Here is a 21,911-nt window from a genome sequence, read left to right as displayed (position 1 = left end):
GTCAAATGTTTTCAGGTGAACATTTGTCAAGTTAATGTTTTTCTAGATCTTATGTGTCAGGTTCTCTTTACTTACCAGTAATATTGGAGAGAGCAAGGGACTCCATGGAATCATGGACACCCTGATCTGTCTTCTTGAATTCATCTGTGATGCACTCTAAAGAGTCATTGTACCATTGTGGTTCCTCTCCTTGGAAGCCTCCTCCTGCCCCATGATCCAGCTCCAGCTCCTGGATTTTTCTGCTACTCGCCGGTCCTGGATGACTACCATAGGCAGAGTCCCCTAGCCCATCCTGTGACTGCGCCCAGTACTTGTCAGTCTGGTACTTCTTACTGACTAAGCCACCCCTTCCTCCTTCTCCTCCACCACTGCCAGTTTTTGATGACTCCTGCATTAACTTTGCATCCTTGTCGGCAATCCAAAAATCTGTGGGTCTAGAGTCATTGGCTTGCTGAAAGACCCCGTGTTCACCAAACTTTAAAATCAGCTGAGTCATGTAGTCTTCATGCTCAGCCCACTCCTCCTCCTGGTCCTCAGGTGCCTCAGTCTCCTCAACACGCCCCCTCCAAAAATGCTCATCTGACAAGTTCATGTGGGCAAGCTTGTTGGTTAGGGTGTCATCGGCGTTTGCACTAAAGCCAGGGAACTTATAGTTGACAGAGGGTGAGAAGAGAAGTGACTGTCGGCATTGGTCAGCTGAGCAACTGCTCTTGCCTAAACGCACGCTGCAGCGGGATTCACGTGAGCGTGCTGATTGGAAGGCTGAGTCAGAAGAGTCGGAGGCATGCACATCTTCCCCAAGAGTGCAGGCCTTGGAGCAGTAAATACGACCATGGTGTGGAAGGAAGGGACAACCAATTAAAGACCTCTTACACTGGGCACAGCTGAAGCAGTTCTCACTGGCGTGCCAGTGAAGCCCATCATAGGTCATCTGAGCATGATCAACACCTGGAAAAAATTTAAGCAAGCAAGTGTATGCCGTTAAAAGACTAGGAAATCCAGGCAGGTTGAGTGCAGAAAAGCTTAGGATCTTACCAATGTGTTCCCCACAGGCCTCACAGTATTCTGCGTAGAGAGACTCGAAGCAGCCACAGCAGTACGGTCTGCCGTCCTTCATGATGTACCGCTGCCCACCCAGAGTCGTCTCGCATTCAAAACAGGAGAAGTGCTTCATGTGCCAGTGGCGACCCTCTGCCTCTGTGCACTCATCTGCAAAGATTATCTGAGGAAAAACATTTACACTGTATGAGTCACTCATCTCCATACTCTCCAATATTTGATTTATTCAAGACAGTGGAGACAAATGTTATTGCTGTTCAACAGGAATCCTGAAAGCCCATAAACATTTTTCCTTCTTTACACTGTTTTCGTTCTGAATTTCACTCTTGTGGTTTTACCTCATCACAGGCTGAGCAGCGTGGTTTGAGTAACTCAGCATGGTGCCTCCCACAGTGGATCTTTCCATCGTGGTAAAAGTAGATCAAGTCCACCAGCAGTTCCCTGCATGTGGAGCAGGCAAAGCATGCCGGGTGCCAGCACAGCCCAGGACTCGCCCTTGAGGCAAACACTGCCATTTCTCCACCGTTCATGTTTTTACCACACTGTGATCAACAGAAAAGATTAGTTGATTGTTGCATCCTTAAATTACTCTGAAAATTGCACATTAGCTATAAATTGCAGTTATATTTTATAAGGTTATAAAAAAGAAAAATCTGCATGGACACAGATCTGCTTTGCCCTGATGACGACTGGGCCAGTGTGTGTGTGTGTGTTTTTTGTGTGTGTGTTTCAGTCCATAAGTGTGTCAAAACTACTCCAGATGTAAAAGATTTCTCTTTCTTGTCTTGTCTTCCTGAAAAATGCATTGAATGAGGAGACGATTTCTTAAATGAGCTACAAAGACTTTAAATAGTTTAGGTTATTTAAAAGGAGAAGACTTAAAATGGGTTCTACAGTAGATAAATGTCATTGGATGAGATTCACAGAATTAAATTCCATAGCTGAAGAAAGGTTTTGTGTTTTATAAAGAGTATAGACTAGGGTCTTGCACTGCCATGTAGCCTACTGGAAATGATACATACAACTTACATGCTCACAAATGCTGTTCAGAAGATTGCGGGGCAGCAGCTTTAATGTGCCTCTGCCCAGAGCTTCCTTCTTCCTCTGGACACTGAACATATGTAGCTCCTTCTTCTCTTCCTCGCTGAGTGACTGGCAATAACGAACCTGGGTAAAGATGTCACCAGTTATGGATCAGAAGATCAATCAGGCTTGTAGATGAAGAAATAGGACGATTCCTACTTTCTTAAAGTCTAATACTAAAAAATTAAAAACAGAGATATAATAAAGAAGTGACCTTTTCATATAATGCCCATTGAAAGATTGTAATCCAAGAATGTTGGCAACTGATAAGTTAAAATCTGGATGAGAGTGGGCACCATGCATGCCAAAGTATGCTGAACAAAAGCAACATTTGACCTCAGCTTGCCCTTCCTACACTCCCAACAGATCTCCACCTCCAGTCTCTGACAGAGAAGCTCATTTTTACAGCAGCCCCTTTTGATGTCTTCCAAAGTCTTCTTAACAAGAGAGAAAGCAGACGTTTACACAAACAAGGCCTGTGTTTAGAGTGAAATCAGGAGGATGGGCAACAAAGGGAGAGAGACAGCCATGTCAAAATGTGGTGCCACTGCAGTGGTGGCATCACATAAAGTCTCTTTCAACCAGCACCCCTCTCTCCCACTGAGCACTCCTCGTAAAAACCACTACTATGACAGGAATCCTGCTGGTGGGACTCCTAGCAAACATAATAAAATCATCAAGTCACATTGTGCCCACGCTTCATGTCTACAAGACTGTGGAACAAAAATCCCCCAGTGGGATGTTAACGTGAATGCCAGGAGTTCACATTAGTTAAGATGGCAGGGAGATGGAGAGGATTGACCACTGTTGGACTGGTAGGCAGCAAGATATGCAGCTACTCTAACAAAATGCCAGTTTCCTGTAGCTGCAGTGCATTAGAAATTACCTGCAGGTAGGAGTTATATTGTTTTTGCACACGTGAACATTAAATATTCTCACCTCGTTATCGTGTGGTGGAAGTTGGTAGAGGAGCTGCTTTATTCTGAACTTCTCTCCTGGACTGTTGACGTAGGGGATCTTATCCTCCGGCAGGCAGGAGAAATATAACTGCACCTGGAGAAATCATAATAAAATAGCAACTGAACTCCATTCAAAGTATTTTAATCATTTATCCACATTTAAGGTGGAAACAGTTTTAACTGCGTATAAGCTCAAACTTTCATCAAATGAAGTGCAAGTATGTCACACTGACATCCTGCCCAATGTTTCTACCCCAGGAGTCAGGGAGCCAACTCATAAATCAGCTGTGTAAAATGTATGGAAGACTAACTTTAAGGAATCAGAGTTTGCATGAGATTAACCCTTTTAAAAGTTTCATTTCAAGAGAACAACTCTCATGTAGCCATCATCTCTAATCTTTGATGATTCCTTGGGGAATTATTTTCCTCATAAATCTGAAATAAACTAGCCAAAGCAGGTCAACAGGTCAGATCAGTTTAACAGTTAGTTTTCAGCCATATGCTTGTCTCTATAGAGAGAGGACAAAGCAGCCTGTCGTGGTGGCACCCTGACCCTTGGGGCTGGCCAATGAGATCTAAACTTTATGAGGGACGGGCTATTACATTCAGGCAGATAAAGAGGTGGGATGTGCTTGTTTTGTGTGCTGTGGGACTTCCTGCAGCTTTGGGTGTCTAGAGATGGGGTGGGGTGGGGTGTAATTTACCCAGACAATCATTCCAACACCCCCATCACCACCACCATAAATTATGCACATCTTCGTGCTGCTATTACCCCTCATCCAGCTCCCATTGCATGGCTCATTTTGGGACTTGACTTGGCTGCAGTAAAGGCATTAGTTGACCTTTGTATTAAAAAAAAAAAAAAAAAAAAAAAAAAAGGCCATGCATGTTTTAGCATTTGAGCTCTCTGTCACTGCTTTCTCCTCTCTTTCCTTGCCCATCACCCACTCATTGCTTCCATGTGTGTTGTTTAACAAGCGAAGCAGGATGGTGGGAGATTGGGAACAGGAGAGAAACCCAGCAAAAAAAGAGAGAGCAATGAGGAGAGAAGAGGGGAAAAAGCAGCAAATTTGGGGAAAGTGCCACATCACACTGGTTGCCCTGCGGACACAACTAACAGCCCTTGTTAAAAGACAGACCCCTTGATTCCTCCGACCCACCAAGTCCTCCTCAAAAAAGATCTATAATCGCAAGCAGACTTTACCATACCACAATTTATAAATAAAAGTGCATTCATCCTGCCTGTTAGTGGCTGCCTGGTAAAGCCTGACAAGTCTGCCTTAAAAACACTAATCTGGGTTTATGAAATAATTTTTCTGTCCTATAGGTGCCCTTTTCCAGAGACTTGGGGTTCTATTCAGTGGTGAGCTGAATGCCATTTATCTGGGCCAGGTAAATGGGCTATCAGGGAGTTAGAATCAGGTCAGGGCTGTTTTTATTCTCTGTCAAGGGGATACAGCATCATTCACTGTGGTGATTTGGGGTCACAATGATTTGTGAAGTGATTAAATGGATACTACAGTTAAAGATAATGCCATGTTGTTAGTCTTTGTAGTAGATGAGGGCTGAACCAAGCAGACTGTTTTAAGTGCAGCTCAGAGAGGTATTGTGAATTTCAAACAGCACAACCAATACTATTTTGTAGGTCAGCATCTGCTTACCTGTTCAGGTCGAAGACCAGGTGGTACCCAGGCGTACTCCTCCAGTGCGCAGCCTGAGTCATCATCAGATGTGGAGCTGCGCTGGAAGCCAGATGTTAGCTTCCCGACTTTCTGCTCCATTATAAAGTCTCGCTGGCGTGAACCACCCTGGAAACCTGCTGCCGGCCCTGCTGCACTTATCAGGCTCATCAGACTCTTTTTTTACTAAAGAAAAAAAAAAAAAAAAGATGGAAGGATGCATCAAGGGGAAAGGGGAGGGGTGGGTGGGGATGGGGGGTAATGTTAACATTTAACATAAAAAAATGTTAATTAAGACATTATTTACTCTGTAGATATCCATCATCACCCTATCTCATCTGTTTCTCTTGTGTTACTTCTATCCTGCTGAATGTTAATCACCAACATCACTGCCTCTTTCATGAGGCTCACAGTCCCCCTCAAAAGCCCATTATGGTATCTGAGCAAGCTTTCCTTGGTTCACCTCTGGTGATGAGTCTTACTGCATAAAGACGCTCATAAAGACCACTGCACCCTTTCACTGCTATTATGGTGGCAGTTTAACATGCACTCTCCTCATGTGGCTTTTGTGGATGTAGAAACCATTAGGAAATTCCCCAAAGCCTCATGGGGTGAAGCCCAATCTCATTATAGTGACAATAAGAAGTAAGCTATTCATGAATACACACAGAACACACAAACATGCTCATTTGCCATCAACGAAAAATAAGAATAGTATCCTTGAATCTTTACTTTTCATGTCATTGGAGTAGTTTAGGTCTGAGTCATCATTTTACTCTGCCAAGATGCTACATCATTTTATGTCTCAAGAGGGGCCACCTCATGGGATCTGTTGTTGGCTTGATCAATTGAGTCTGAGGTCTGTATAAACACAGGCCTGGCCTGAAGACAGGTCCACCATATGGGGAATGTCCACAAGCCAGCTCTCTCCCTTCATCTCCCCTTTTTCTTTGGCCTGTTTGTTTTCCAACCTGCTACAGTGAGTGTGGGATCATTCTTTTATCTTTGAGAAGAGCAAAGCCATGCCAGACAGGTGAAGTAGTTGGAAAGGGAGGGTTAGGGGTTGACAAATACTGACAATGCAGCAGTCAAAAAATAGTGCTGGGAGATCAAAGAGTGGGACAGTGGTTACCAATGTGGATGGTGACTGTAGCCACTGATATATTTACATGAATACACAATTTGCAAACCCAAATCAAAGAAACTATAGAAGTAACTGACTAAGAAAAGTTATATTTTTTTAAGTTTGCCATTACAAACCAGGCTGAAACAGCAAACTCCATTAGTTTATCACAATGTGCATGTGTGCAGGAGAGTTATGGCCATTTTTAAACACAGTGATGAGCCACCTTTCTCTTCTGTGTGAAAAAAAGAAAATGGAGCTGGATTTTTTTAAGTTTGTAAAACTACTTGGTGAAGTTAAATGTGATTAACTGTTAGTCAGGCAGAGATGATGAATGTACGTGCAGTTGTGGTCACTTCTCACAGACCAAGGGCTCAAGCTGAGATCAAATGAGAGTCCGGCCAGCATCCAACAAACTGGCCCTTACGCCACCTCCACCCCCCCAAAAGCCTCCACCCCCCATTGCCAGCAAAGGCACAGAGGGCCACAGAGAAACAGCTGAGAAAACCAGACACACTCGCGCTCAGCCTTTGAACACAGCAAAAGTTGAGCTCTTTCCTACAATGATATACATGGGTATAAAGAAAGAATGTACACATGAAAACAGGCTGATAAAAGCTAATAGCTGCTCATAATGTCATATTCATCAAGGACAAATCACTTTCTACTGTCAGCATCCACTCTGGCTCACCCGTCAGCTCTAAGTGTGATGGATAGCGGTGGTAGTGGATTCATTTGTAACTGCATTGTGCTACAGACTGTCAGGTCAGGCAGATTGGCTTATGACACATCCTATTAAAATGCCTATGAAGTTTTCAACAATGACACCTTTGTGGAAGAATCCACTAGAGGCTTGTTCAGTCTGTTTAGCTTTCTTTATGCATTTTTGTCCTGAAAATGTGGTGCATCATTTATGCATGATATCTAAAGCTCTCAAACGGATAACATATCTTTGGAAGAGAGCACAGGACCAAATATAAGGCGCTCTTGTTATAATTGCATCCATTAACTTGCAAATGAAACCAAAATAACCTGCAAAAATGTGGCCTTGTTTGAGAGCAGCTTGGGTTTCACGTGGGAGATAGCTGACTATAGGCAGGTTCAGTCAAGAACCAAGAGAATTTGCAGTTTCCGATTTTATCAGCCATTGAATCAATCATGCGCTACATTTTTTCCCGAAAGATGTTTGCTTTCAGATGTTGGCCAAGGATGTCTCAAACAGCCAAACCTGACTCACAGGAATGTCAGGCCTGAACTTTAGCCAGGCTTTCAAACATAATACAGGATGCACAAGGCTCAGCATTAGTCCCCTGTCTTGTACGACCACATCTGCCCACATGCTAATTTTTCTTTTAGATGTCCTGCAGTTCATTTCCTCTGACTTAGCCCAGAACGCTTCCTTTACGGCATGAATGACAGAAGCACTGAGCCAGCTAACTTAAGCATGCTCTGACTCATCGCTTTTGCTCCTAACAAGGGATCTATGGTTTGCGAGATTACTTTTTAAAAAACCCAATTTCTCACCCCCATCTCCCCTTTCCTGCCCTCCTCCCACACTTGCCAGACCCCTGCAGTCCTGAATGTTTAACAGTCCCTTGCTCTTTTGTAAAGGTGCTTGTTAACATGGCTTTGGGAGCTGCAGGCCTGCATATTTGACTGATCTGCCCACAGAGGGCCAGAGGGCGGTGTGAGGGGGTTGGAGGGGGGGGGGGGGGGTAATCAGACTGAGGCTAAAGTGGGTTGACTAACATGTATGAAAATGTTAATGCCATGTTTCACAAAAGAACAGGAAGTTTAAATCAGGCCAGGTGAAAGATGCCGCCTTTGAAAGGTCTCAGTCAACACAGACCTGAAAGCATCCCACAAGTCATTGGAAACTATTAAGGAGGCCTGTGTTCTATTAAAAATCACACAGTGAAGCTTATATTCCTACAAGCTTCATATAACGAGAGCTCACAGTGAGTGAGTGGGTGCAAATGTGATTCAACAGTGACCAAAACAGCCACTTATTTGTATTCACTCTATAGAGAGTGCTGTCTGGCCGTACTGTCTGACTCGACAGCATGTGTTAACTACAGTTTGCATGTTATTTATCACTTTGTGGAATACAAACTCTCACAGGACCTCATACTGCAACCGACTAATAAATACAGCCAACAGTGACATTTTAAAAAAGTATTAAACAACACTTAACCAGGAGTCTCCCCAAAATCCAGACTTTGGAGCCTGGAGTTAACAGCCCTTGAGAGAGAGCACAGGAAAAATAAGCAACTTCTGGAGTGAATTACTGTCTATATTCCTCTAGGAAGTGGATGATAGACAAGCACACAAGCCAACACAGTGCTCTCTGTCAGTTTGGACTGGCTGAGCATGTTTAACTTGGCCTCTACTAGTTCAGCAATGTAGGATAGACTCTAGTTGGAGAGAAAAACAAGATTGTTGTATGCCCCCCTGCTTATTTGAGCTTGGACTCAGACAAATTGGTTTATTTGGTCATGTCAGACAAGATAGAAAAGTATTCAGTGCATTATCCCTCTCCCTGTACACACTAATATCTCAAAGGAGAGTCTGTTTTGGCACCTAATTTGTTGCATGTTGCAAAAATAAAATAAAATAAAATAAAATAAAATAAAATAAAATAAAATAAAATAAAATAAAATAAAATAAAATAAAATAAATCAAGATGCTGTAGCCTTGAGCAGATATGTCGGACAACAGCATCCTTGTGTGAACCAGAAGCCCTCTCGTGTGGGTTCCTGTTAAATGTTAAACTGATCTTTATATCTTGAACATGAGTAAACCAAGTGAGTCTCATAAAACTAAGAGCTGAGGATGGCCATTCATAGTATTTCTTTCTGAACAAGATCAGAAGTCAGTTGCCCGAACAAGCAAAGATGGAAATATTGGAGAAAAATGAATGAGGGGAGCTTGTTATATGGCTCAGGGAGGGGGATTTTGGCCTACTTTTGCATTTTTCCAAACAAAATGGATGGAAGAGATGTCCACTCAAAGATCTACACAACTGAGACCACCTGTATGAGCTGACCAGACTAAAAACATGTGTTCTGCTGTCACAAAAAACATCAAACATGTCTACAGCATAGAACATTAAGTTAACATTCCTTTAATGCTTACTCGTCTTTAGGCAAACTCATGTGCAAAGAAAAGAAACTGCTCAGAGATTAACCATCCTAAAAATCAAAGAAAAAAAAATCCAAGAGATATGAAACTGGTCTATTCACCAAAAATTAACTTTAGAAGGAAATTTAATGTAATGCTTTAAAAATTGATTCTACTTTAATCATTTTTTCCTTTTCAATTAAATAATTTATTTACATATTCAGTCATTTTCTTGTGGTTCTTACCTCAGTCTAGGCCAACTCTCCTGAGGTGAGCAGGAAAAAAAAAATCTTATAACTGCTATATCTAGTCCTAGATTCTTCAGCCTCTGGGGTCCATATCTATGCAAGATCCTGAGCACACTAAATCCAGGACAGGAGCAGGCGCCCTTCTTTACCGCAGCTGTCAGCACAGCAGCAGTCCATATCAAAGCTCAGACTGTAAAAAGTCAGAGAGATGTCTGATGACATGGGAAAGGTGTGTGTACATGGAGAAGCCAACCAGATGGTCATCTCATCCTTGCTTCTCTCAGCCACCACACCTCCTCTCAACCTTCTTAACCTCAGCCCAGCCCCTCAACCTCAGAGCAACCACTCATAGCAGGGCACAGCAGAGACAGGCGTCTCCCCGTCAGCAGCCCTCCCCTCGTACTTCAAACACATGGTCACAAATAAAACCACCGGCAGATTTCACTGGAGCTGTGCTTTAAAGTAGCACATCAGTGATGGCAGAGCTTGTTTTACCACACTAACCACCCCGTATCCACAACAGCCTTCACAAGAAATTATTCCTCCTCTCGCCTATCAACGGTGAATGTGGGAGTCAGACTTGGTCTTCCTTTACTTTAGCACAAAGATTGAATTTAGAAAAGACCTATTAATTAACTATCCCGATCAGCATTATGAAAGGCATTTCTACTGCATTAGTCCCTAATAATGGTGTGCTTTTAATATCCTTTCTGTTTGCCTAAATTAAAAACACATTCCTTAAAACGTACATACAGTATCCAGCCATCCAGTAAAACTCCCCAGGAGGGATGCAGTTGACCTCGGCCTCTCCTTCACCTCTGCAGGAGTGTCAGAACACAATTCTCTTCCTGTTGCCTCTAACAACAAAAGTGGGCAGTTCGGGTCGAATTCTGCTTTTAATGGTTCTTTGGTTGTGGTGTCAAAGTGTTACTTTCCCCAAAAGGAACAGGGGATAGAATTGTGTTCCAGAAAAGTAGAGAGTCCTTGTTTCTTAGTTGTGCCAGAATTGCTTTCTTTATAAACTCTAGCAGCTGTTTGGTTTTGTTGATGTGATATAAGGACCTGAATCTGTGGTCTGGGTTTTTTAACGGGTGCTGGTGTAACTCTTATTTTGTAAGCGAAAGTCCACAATCTCCATTACTCAGTTTATTCATAGGCTGGACTAAACACAGTTAAACATTGCTTAAAAATTAGCTAGGGAGAAGCCAAATACTCATTTCTGGTACATGACTGACATTTTCTGATTCAGCAACACATTTTCCATCTTCCACACACCCCCATACTTTAATACCACACCAAAAAGAAATATCAGAGCTTGGGTGATGATTGCTCAATTAAATAAAAAAATTTGCTCCTTATTAATATTCCCTTTATGAATAAACTTCTACATGAAACAGAATAATTTGATTAAGCAAACTGATGTCAAGTGTGCATTAAAAAGAAGTATGTGGGTGTGTGGACAAAACCATTGTAGCAGCCAAGGCCAGGGGAGGAGTGGCACCCTTTCACAGCAAACTTGAGGCCATTGTACTGATCCAAAAGACTCAGCACCCTTCTCCATTAGCATGTCTTTGAGAAAAGGGCCAACACAATGCAACCCCCCAACACAAGATTATCGAAACGTAAAGCTAAGGCAGCCAACTGATCAGAGCAACAAGGATACTGGAGGTTAAAGAGAGCAGAATTATTCCTTGTTTTGTCAACATGCACAACTCATTTAGTTAATTTGAGATTGACACGTTTGTATCTGAAGATCAACTTTGCTTTTCTACATGCTAGCTATTGATTTTGATTGATTGAGTTGATTAATAAAGTTAAGTCCTACAAAAAGATTTAAATTATGGGAGTTTGACACTGAACTAAGGTGTGGACATCTGTGTCTTTTCTTTAGATTCATACAGACTTCTCTATCAGAATAACAACACCACAAATGTCCTCTGTGATCACACCACTCTAAGGTTAGAGTTGGTTCAAGGTTCGCTTCACAGAAAGGTGAATAAAATAAAGTCGGACAAGTCAGGCATCCCTGACCTTCGACCTTAAAGGACACCAGATGACCCATAAATCTGTGGCCTCTGGGCTTTACGGCCTATTCCCCTGTCATAGCCACAACGACCTGAACAGCATCTCACACCTGGTCTGCACCTTCTCATCGCTGTAAAAGAGCAAGAAGAGGGAAAATATACCCAGCGCTCACGGCAAGGCGGTCTGTGACCAGCATGCCCTGACAATGACAGGACAAGGATGATCATCATCAAAACCAACACCCAACGATAAAGCTGCATTCTTCTCCGGTCCAAACATGCTCTCGAAGAGAACGACCATAAAGCCAAGCATGCAGAAAAAGCTGAATGTTAGCTCACAGTTAGCATGCATTGAAATGTAGCGACAAGAGCATGAATAAAAACCAGGAAGAATCAGTTAAAACTCAGAAAGTTTTGCACTTAAAAACGTGTCATAAAATGGGGTACAGAAGAGGGCGAAGGGAAGGTCAGTCTCTAACCTACAGTCATTGATGACCATTGTTGAAAACAGCTCTCAATGGTGTGTGAGCTACCTTATAAAAAGTAGGCATTCTCAAGGTTTAAATGACTAGTCAACGGGTATTAGCAGGACACAGGCCTAACAAAAGCTTTAGTTATAAAGGCCAATAAAAGCCTATCACCCTACTGTAACAACAATCTCTTTTTACACCTTAAAAGAGGGAGGAAAAGGTCAACTGGTGGAGCAGGCAGCGCATTGATATTGACTTAGCTAGATTGGCGCTGACAAACTCAGGTCAGATTATGGGCTTGTTAGCCCTATAACCCTCACATAACCCCGTTTTACTGTTCCACTCTGACACACTGGCGGCAGCTGAGGGTAAGGCTCAGATCTTAGTTAAGTTTTTGACAAGGAACATTTGTAAAAATTACAGGGAAATAGCTACTAACATGACAGTTGACCCGAAAAGGTAATGTATTTCTCTAGAGTGCTGAATGGAAAAAAATCCAAATGGAAACCAGAATTTGAGATTTATCTGATTAACATGTTAAAAACAAATACATACATGTGAACTTTTCCACTTTAACTGAAAATCTAATTTACTGACTAACCCAATAGAAACAGAAAAGGTCACCACATTTACAGCAGGAATGTCTAACTAGGCTTGTATTGGTTTTAATTATTAGATTAAGGTACTGCATTTGAATAAAGTCAATAACATAATACTCCTTTTGCCAAGTACATGATGAATGTTTGAACTGCTATGGATTTATAGAAGAAATAAACACATCTCATATGTTATCATTTATTTTTGTTCTTTCTATTAAGCTGAAACCCGGTTGTGTCATATATGACCTAATGCAGCATCACTGTCCAGTTTCCAGTGGGGAACAACTACTAGTTAATATGCTTGATCTTTTGCACAAAGCCTACTGACAAGAAGTGGATTCTTTCTTCACTTTATCATATGTTCACTACTGTATAACTGCTTTGCTAAACACTGCAAAGATGTATGGTGGGGATGGGTCATATTTCACCATCGATTTGACACCCTCTCACCTAGTTGTAAAAGCCGAACCTCATCGGGAACAATGGGAAGTGGAGCGACAGAGATCCTGGGGCTGTTAAAGGGAGGAAGCCCCTTTATTTGAGGACGCTATAACTCAACAAAAGCCTGTGGCTGTCTACTCACAAAGCAGGCAGAGGATGAATGGGTTGCACTACACACTTGTGCTAACAAAGGCACTGGATCTGCAAAGGGCAAGGTCTGTCATGTGTGGTCTCCATAGACAAAACTGGGATGTATATAGACATTAAAATACAAAATGGCTCCATTAACACCTCAAACCACCTCAATTGTATTTCCATACCATGTGGCAAGGTTTGATTGCTCCTGCTGAAGCAGCACACTGTCAATATCCATGTTTGATTTCTTCTCACTGTTAAGCTTATGACCTCAGTCTTTCTGAGAGTCTAACTCACACACCACTTAAATCTCACACATCTGGGCTTTTCACCACAACCTTCCTTGAAGCTCGGCCGTCTATCCTACAACGCAACTATTTCCTGTGTGTTTCCAGCCCCGGGCTCAAATGGACACATGAATGAGGCTGCCATAAGAAAACAGGCGATACTTGGGGGTGAGTGCAGTATTAGCAGATCGTTTGTAGAAAGCGACAATCTAGATGTTAAAAAAATGAAAAAAAAAAAAAAAAAAACACGAAGAAAAAGGTTGACAACTTCCACATGTGGAAACATTTTCCTGAGCTGCACAGCTTCAAAAGGCAAACTGTGGAATCCGACAATACTCTGAAACAGTTTTAGAGCTGCTCAGTCAGGATCCCACTAATGATTAACATTCCTCAAGAAAACGCTCTCTTACAGTCTTTTTAGAGCGTTCTAATTAAACACATGCTCCAGTGCCACAGCATAGAGGGAACTCTGACAACTTCGAGCGGGGATGCTTCTTTCCAGCTCTGCTTAATTGGGCACAATTTAAGTCATTAAGGTGGTAGTTAAACAGCAGAAAGAGCAGAAGAGAGGCCCAATGATTTCCCCTGTAAGGCTCCCTGTTGCTCTGATGTTGTCGACCCTTTCACCTCTTCATGTGACTCACATTAAAATATTCAGAAACATTTGTACAACTGGATATTTACAGTAGTCTAAGGAAAGTCATTTTAACCTGTTTGTTATTTAATTTAACTATTTACATTTTGAACAAGATAAAGAGGTTGATGTTGTGGAAGTGAACTTCCATGCAGATGTCTGTTCATGTGTTTGCCACATTGCATTTCTCTGTGCTCTTTGTTGCTTTGATTGATGCTCCTGATCCTTTGACTTTCAACATAGTCCCGATAGAAGAATTTCCTCATGATATTTACGATTGAATGATAATCTAAACAGTGATACCAGACATTTGACATCTTCATTCATTTAAAATTTGTGTCCAGAGATCCTTAACATACTGAAAATCTCCTAATAATTATTATAAAGTATACCTGAAGCTGCAAGTAAGGCTTTACAAGAACAAGCAGCTGGATTCTCTTGAGATATGTGCAGTCATGATCATGAGTGAATCTACTTTAGCTGGTAGCTATTGGCTGTTTATTCAGGTGTTACAATAAAATTAACAGTTGTGGCTCCTGTTCCTTGTTTCTGTTTGATTGTACGTCATGCCTGCTCTATGCAGAACATCCTTAATGTTTTTAAAAAACAAACCATTATCATCAAGTTAAGCCTGGGTGCACTGATAAAATCCCAATGTCTCAGCAACCTCTGTTTAATGTCAATCCCAATACTGTAGTTGTCTTCCCTCATTTCCTTCCATCTCTCTATAAGCCACCCCTCCATCAAAAAACCTACAACATATACTTTATTACAACAGTCCGAAGTCTTTTTCTGTCTGCAAGATAAGAACAAATGCCATAAGACATAAAACTACCATAGGGAGTATTAAACACAAGCCTTAAAAGGGGTCATTAATCTAACTTTATCTCTCCCAGTACCTCACTATAGGCTTTCGTTGGTAGTGGATATTGATGCAATACCAGTAAGTACTCTAATGCACCAAATCGCTGAAATTTGGCTTAATTCTTTTAGTTTTAATAGACTTACTCATATCTATGAATCCATTCTTAAACATTTTTTGTTGTTTAACTATGTGTAAAGTTCTGTTTGAAAGAGCGCTCTTTGTTTAAACTGGCCATCATTCCCAGGAAATGCTGTGAAGGTTTTCATAAGGGGTGAGGGTGCGGTCTCCCCTACATGGGACAGCAAAATAAATATACTTGAAAGCTATTTTTTCTGTCCCAACACAGTGTCCTATAGGCTGGTGTTGTGTGGCTGAATTCCTGCCTTATACAGCAGTGTGATGTATGATCATTTAGTGTTTGCATATCCTAAACTATGACATTACATTTTGTTTGTGAAGCTTGAAGTGCACATCTTGCATTGCAGTAACTTGTCTGTGGCTGATAATATGGTAAGTTGTGGTATGTGCATGTTTAACTGTATTCTGTATATAGTAAGGTCCAATTTAAGCCCCCACTCCCCCCATCTCTGTCAGTTTATCTGATATACAAACCAGACATTGGTGTCTGGGATCCCTCTGTGAGTGTGTACACATGTGTGTCCTGGCACCATGCTTGTGTGAAATGGAAAAAGGCACACAACTGACTGCCTTATCACCTTCCAAATTACGGATAGCAGTCCTCCAGAGTGGAGGTTATTCTTAGAAGCCATGCATGTAAAATGTCTCTTTCCGTCAGCATCAGTGTGTTACTTTTGGAGCTGTTAATGCTGAGATCACTAATTACATCAAACCACTTTCAGCCATGGAACATGTGACAACATGGTGATACACTCTGTTTTGTTTGAAAATGAATAAACCTTTCCCTGAAATCTGAGCTCCCGTTTTAATTTCTGTTTTTCAGGATGAAGAAAGAAAATACATAAAAATCCAGCTTGCAGTTCAAATGATCGAAAAAGTATGTTTTTGCCTGTGGACTGGACACCTGCACATGCACACATCTGTGGAGCCACTGCTCTTGTTTTCTTTGGGAGCCCAGCCCCTAACAGGAAGACGGTGCGAGCACGGCAAACAAAAGCCTGGCTCTTTAAACTGGCTTCTCACCAGGAGCTGCCGTCAGGTTGTTGTGGCCAAACGAACTGTTTCTGTGTCAGCTCAGTGAGCCCACAGAGGGCCTCAGTCTGCTGCACTGCAAGGTATGTCCTCAGTTGGCCTTTGTCAATATTAGCCCATCTGTATGCTATTCCGCAACATCTCCCCTCACCGTGATGTATGACTGTTTCCAACTCATCATAACACACTTCCGCTGTGTCAACAGAGATTACAAAGTAAACATTAAACATACTTTACAGTAAAACTGAGAGACTTGGGCATGATGTACAGAGGGTTCAACCTCTGTTCAGTTTCCAAACACAGTAATAGTTCTCAGTTTCATCATCTAATTGTCTTTGTAATATTTTGAAATACAGAGTTTTAACATGATTTATTCCATCACGTCTGCATTTCTTTCTCAATGTATGGACTATGACAGCTGAACATCACTTACATTTTACCAGTCACACACTGTGATGTTCTTTATATTCAATGCTGTTCTACTGGTCTGCTTTTTATGCAACACCTATTCCTTTCCATCATTGTTGCTGTCCTGGGAATCTCATCCTCAATCAGCACTTACACCCTATCAACACCACCAGCATCCATATGCCAAATGCCCTGCACATTTTGGTGGAATTGCCCCTTTACTGTAGTCTAATAATTTTTTAGACATTAATAAATATTATTCTTTACCTTCAAATGATATCTTCTGATGGAACTGTTTAAAATACATATTTCATTAATTTATATTGACAATAAAAACTTTCTATTTTGAAATTTGGAGCAAAATAAATTTGAATAGAAAAATGATCTTACCTTTTACTATAGTAATGATGGCAGTGAGTCATTTGTTTAATTATTAGTTGATTTTCAAGCAATATGCTGAAATAATGTACGTTTGGTAAACTTTCAGCCTTGCAAGGATTTTTTTCCTGTACGATTATAGCCCGTTGCTAAAGCTCCCATGAAATTAAATCTGGTGCTTAAATAGTTTATATATGAACAATACACCATCTTAACATCAGTATCTGGTCTAGCAATTGAAAAAAAAGTGGTTTATGTAATATTTTAGGGTCTGTAATTACCTGGAAAATTATTACAGATGTTGATGCACCTGCTGGTTTTTTCTAACTTTGCACCCAATGAAATGCTTTCTGGAAATTTCATTTTCACTTTAGCTGATAGAAAATGTTTTGTGATGCTTGATCGGGGTATCTGAAGCAGACCAGTCAGAGTGAATGGTGGGTTTCTTTAGGTTTCTGGTCATATGGTCAGTCTATACATATGCAGAGGCTGTAATCACTCCACTTGCCTCTTCATGGGTACTTTAAACCCAACTTTTCTACATCAAAGCATGTTTTTTCTCAAGAAGGCTTTCTAAATATTTGGCATCCCCTTTAAATCAGCTTAGGTTGTCAATGTCTAGTTTATACTAAACTAAATGACAGTCCCTGAAGGAAATCATAAAAATGATATTCTTATTATTGGTAATGCTCACTGATAACCATAATGTCTGTGTGCAATATGTTTGGAGCCAACTTGGTGTAATGTCTCAGATGAAGAAGTTTAAGTGTTTCATTATGAATATAAAGCGTGCGCTGCAGCAGATGTCTGGAAATATACAAAGCAGCAACTATTTTTCGATGAAAGGTTATCATAAAGATTTATTCTTTTATATAATTACACATAATAACAAAGAAACGAGGAAAGAAGTCTTTAAACAGTGAGCCAAGAGATCCAAAGGGGGATAATTCATTTGAGTTATTGTTTTGTCTTCCTGCTAATCTTAAGATATATTTTAGGAAATTCTTTGAATGATTTACAATCAGTTTAATTGCAGTTGGAATTGGGAGTGAGAGAAACTCTGTGCATACCTACGTTTTCGAGCCTAATTACATGAAAGCTACATAAAATAAACCGGCAGACATCCAGCTACTTGTCCCCACAGACTTTTACTGTAACCTTTCTAAAAAAAAAAAAACCTCAGGAAATATCTTTGTCATCAGTCCAAAACTCCCCCTGCCCTGCACGATTCATTTTTTTAAACCCTACTGACCTTTTTCCATATTCCCCATGCTCACTGACTCCACCCCTGTGATAATGCAAACAGGAGGAACGAGGGCCACAGGAAGGGGAGCGTGTTTTGCATATTTCCAGCCAAGGGTCCGGAAAGCTTTTACTCAATTCCCTGCTGTGTGCTGGGGATATTAGCAGGGCATTTTTTAATGGTGATATCAGGGTAATATGATTTCTTTAGCTCCTGTCTCTACAGTATGATGCTGCTGTTTGCTTGGGTGAATCCCTGCAGAGGTAAAGGATAGTAGGAAAACATGCCATCTTGCCAGCATCCCAGCCTGTGTCAGGTTGGGTCAGATGAACTTTCCAAAAACTCCATCGCTAAAGTGGCTGACATATCTTTATGTCTGTTATTCCCCTTTATCAAAGACAGGCATGTTGGTAATAAGCAGCTTTGCAGTAGTGCACCATGGTTATTAGGCAGTATACATCCAGAGCTGAGCATCACATTTATACATTGAAAACATAATGAAACTTGTGTGTCGAGCACAACTTTCATCATCGTGGTGGTCTCATGGTCCCTCCTGCAACTATGCTGTCTGGTTACCAGAGATCTGCCGGGGCATTAAAACCAAGTGTGCGAGCCAAACAAGTTTTCCTCTAACATCATCTTGCAGCTCCTAATAAACAGAGTTGTGCCTGGAAGCGCTAAATCACAAACTACCTTTAATCACTTTAGAATAATGCTTAGCATGTGGATCCAATGTGTGCCACTGCTTCAGGCGGATCCCGCTGACTCTCATACATGATGCTGTTTGAAAGTTACAGACAGAAAACTTTATAGCATAGCAAGCACAAAGAGCTATCCAACAGACAACGGCATCCACAATAGTTATTCCACTCTAAGCAACCACATTGTAACAGTTGTCCTACATTTGACCGTCCCAGCAATCGTCCATTCAAGCAGGCGCAGTGACTACAGTTTCAGGGACCACCAGCGTTTAAACAAGCCATATTTCATCCAATCTTCTGCCAGCCTACCACAAACAGTTTACAGTTAATGGATTCTGCTCTCTGGAGTTTGTCTGTGGCAACTCAACTCCACACCACATCTCCCTGTGCAGAACCATGAAAGACTGGCCTCCTGTGACAGCTCCTCACAACACTCAGTCCTGTCCTGCTCCGATTTTAGCCCTGCTGTGGTGAGCTGGACCACGTCTGTGGATGAAAGGCTGCCAGAGTGTTTGGTTTGCAGGCGATTTACATGGATGCGAGGTGATTCATTCTGGCTTTGCACAAACAGGTCTCTGTGTACATTTCATTGGTACTAGGCTTTTAAATCAACAGTGGGAAACATACACACTGGTAATAGGACTTACATTCTGCCCATTCACACTCAGATGGGAGTCTTACAGAAGTGCATATGTTCTGAGACACGTAAACACATATAGGTGAACCGTTTGTCATTGCCCATGTCAGGACAAAAACACACACCAAGTCATGTCTCACTGTTTAGTCTGAAACAGTTTCCATTTCTGTCAAAGTTTATAAATTTTACAGAGAGCTGGCTTCTTTAATTGAAAGCTGCACTATGAAGTGCTCATTAATAAGTGTCTGTAGCTGCTGTGGAATCCACCAGCTTCGAACAATGCTGTTTTGCAGCTGAAATAAGCCATCAGTATAATCCACTTCTATTAAGCATCTACTTGTACATTTTAAGTTTGCCCAGGAGGATAGAAACTATTTCTGTCTCTGTGTCCAGAGCAATGGTGGTAAGGCCAGCTATTTTAAGTCTTTCGATTCTATTAATTCTACCTTTTGATTTAACTCAAACCTTTGAAAATGAGACGTGAACAAGCACTCTGTGACATGTTGAGCTGTTTCAAAAACACCACTTTTAAATCTATTAATAACACTCTGAGAGCATTCTCACCTGCAGCCGATTAATGAAAGTCTTAGCTCAGCTCACCCCCCTCCCAACACATGCCTTTTCTACTACATCATTTCAGCAATAATGCCTGCAGCTGTGAAGTATGACACTTGGATTGCAGTAGCTACTCAGCAGCATTGATCTACTTAAATAATTCATTTGGAACTTCCATTAGATGCTGGACAGATCATGGATGTAGGACTACATGCAAGGAGTTTTCATTATTTTTGATGACTCCTGATACAAGGACAATAGAGCTGTCAGTCTGTGATCTGGCCACTAGGTGCCACCACCACCTTGGGCCAGTGCCTTGTCTCCACTATATCTATACCAGCTGCACTCAAGACTCTCTCTTTGTATGAGTTATTCCTTCACTGGCTAGTATTCTAGGGGGGAGAAAAGTGCTGTATTTATGGATAAAAGAAAAAAGAGAGAAAAAAAGCTTCAGATGCAGTTATACTAAGAATAACATGTGGCGTTAGACCTTGAAGCAGCACTGTTGACAATTTGCAAAGCCAGCAGTTAATTGTCTGTCTTTGTACTGTCAAAGTGCAACAAAATATTGAAATAATTTAAGTTTTTCCACAGCACATCTCATGTGTCCAAATGAAAACTTTCATTTCCTGTTTTTGTCCCCTCACCCTGCTGAACTGTCCTGAGATCAGCGGTGCTCTGTTTTCACCAGCTGTGCTCCTACTGACAGATTTCAGGTCAGTTTGCATTGAGCCAAGTGGGTCCGTCATTCTGTCAAAGGCATGCAGGATTGAATGGCTTATGATGATATTTACTGTGGTCCAATGAGAACAAAATATTATTTTAGACAGGCTTGGTTATATATAACAGTAACTACTCTCTTGTGTCTGGTAGTTTAACACTTTCTATCATAGCTGACAGTGTAAATGTCTAAAACATGAGGGTGTGTCACTGTGCTACAAAGGAAACACTTTTTGGCACATTTAACTCTAGAGGTCCGTAAGGAGTGATGAATTCACTTAAAGCAGCTTGTAGAGAAACCAAAACTGCTTAAACAATGTATATATCAATTTTAGGCTCAGTTTTGGAACCAGCAAATACATTTCTGAGCTAGCGAACACTAAAAACTGAATATAAGATTAAATGTCTTTTTAGAATCTCTATTTTTGACGGGCGGTCCACCTCTCAAGCCTTTCTCAGCTTATCCATCATGATTAGAATTGAAGGAAGAAAGAGGAACTTCTCATACCCTACGTGTGTGTGCGCGCGTGCGTGCGTGTGTGAGAGAGAGACCACATCAACTCTCACTCAACACCCCTCTTGACAGCAACGGAGCCTGCAGTGGCTGACAGACAGCGGTCATTGAGCTCAGACCAGTTGTCACCAAAGTGACAGGCGACAGCTGAGTCCATACATCTGGAGGCACCGGGGAGCCCACACTTCTACAAGTCCGACGTGTCTGACAAAGTTTTTTTAGAGTTAGAGATATGGAGTTACTCTGGCTACACGCGCACAGAAAGTGAGAGGCTTCTCTTTGGATACCTACTGCGTAAAAGCGCAAAGTAGGGGATTAAGCAACCCTCATGCTGGCTTTTGGCCTGGCACAAGCAGCATGTTGCCTCTACAAGTTTGGCTATAAGGGTGTAAACTGTGTGTAGAAAGCGCTGCTTTAGTCTGATTAAAATTAAATACGGAACATCAAACTTAACGCATTTATGTGCGCAATTTGAATCCATTTCTAACTTGAAAGCATAAAAATAAAAATGCCACGGAAATCCCACACACACATAAAAAGCAACCAAACTTTAAAAACGGTCCACTCACCTCAAAAACTGTTCAGTCGCAGCAAATTGAGTATCTATAACCAGTATTCCTGATGTGAGATTCTCAGTACGTCTCATCGGCATGAGATGTGAAGTCCAAAGTCGGTGCACTGCTGTGCTGCAAAACTGAACCAAAAGCTGAGCGAAGCGGTGTGTTTAAACCCCGGATCCCGACTGCACTGGACAGGAGCACCGACGGAGCTTGGTCTGACTTTGCGCACTGTCACCACATCGCAGTCATTTCAGCGAGGCACAGTGCGCTGTGCTGCTCCTCTGCGGTCACAGTGAAAT

General features: G+C 41.5%; 1 protein-coding gene across 2 annotated transcripts in view; it reads right to left on the bottom strand.

The window, feature by feature from the left end:
- prickle1a (prickle homolog 1a) overlaps positions 1-21,911 on the bottom strand; it is a 23,667-nt gene extending 1,756 nt beyond the window's left edge. Inside the window, exons 1-7 of one of the 2 annotated variants that reach the window (XM_041997247.1) lie at positions 21,622-21,911; positions 4,763-4,966; positions 3,082-3,195; positions 2,089-2,226; positions 1,398-1,601; positions 1,036-1,222; positions 76-948 (exon numbers count right to left, since the gene is read on the bottom strand). In XM_041997247.1, the coding sequence (XP_041853181.1) occupies positions 76-948; positions 1,036-1,222; positions 1,398-1,601; positions 2,089-2,226; positions 3,082-3,195; positions 4,763-4,951 (1,705 nt within the window). In that variant the 5' untranslated portion in view covers positions 4,952-4,966; positions 21,622-21,911. Of the gene's footprint in view, positions 1-75; positions 949-1,035; positions 1,223-1,397; positions 1,602-2,088; positions 2,227-3,081; positions 3,196-4,762; positions 4,967-9,268; positions 9,396-21,621 lie in introns of those variants that run through there. The other variant, XM_041997248.1, reaches the window with a different exon arrangement.

This window comes from Melanotaenia boesemani, chromosome 10 (assembly GCF_017639745.1).
Source record: "Melanotaenia boesemani isolate fMelBoe1 chromosome 10, fMelBoe1.pri, whole genome shotgun sequence".
In the NCBI taxonomy this organism is placed as follows: Eukaryota; Metazoa; Chordata; class Actinopteri; order Atheriniformes; family Melanotaeniidae; genus Melanotaenia; species Melanotaenia boesemani.
The sequence above is the reverse complement of the archived record's forward strand: the minus strand, read 5'-3'. Positions and strand labels throughout refer to the sequence as shown.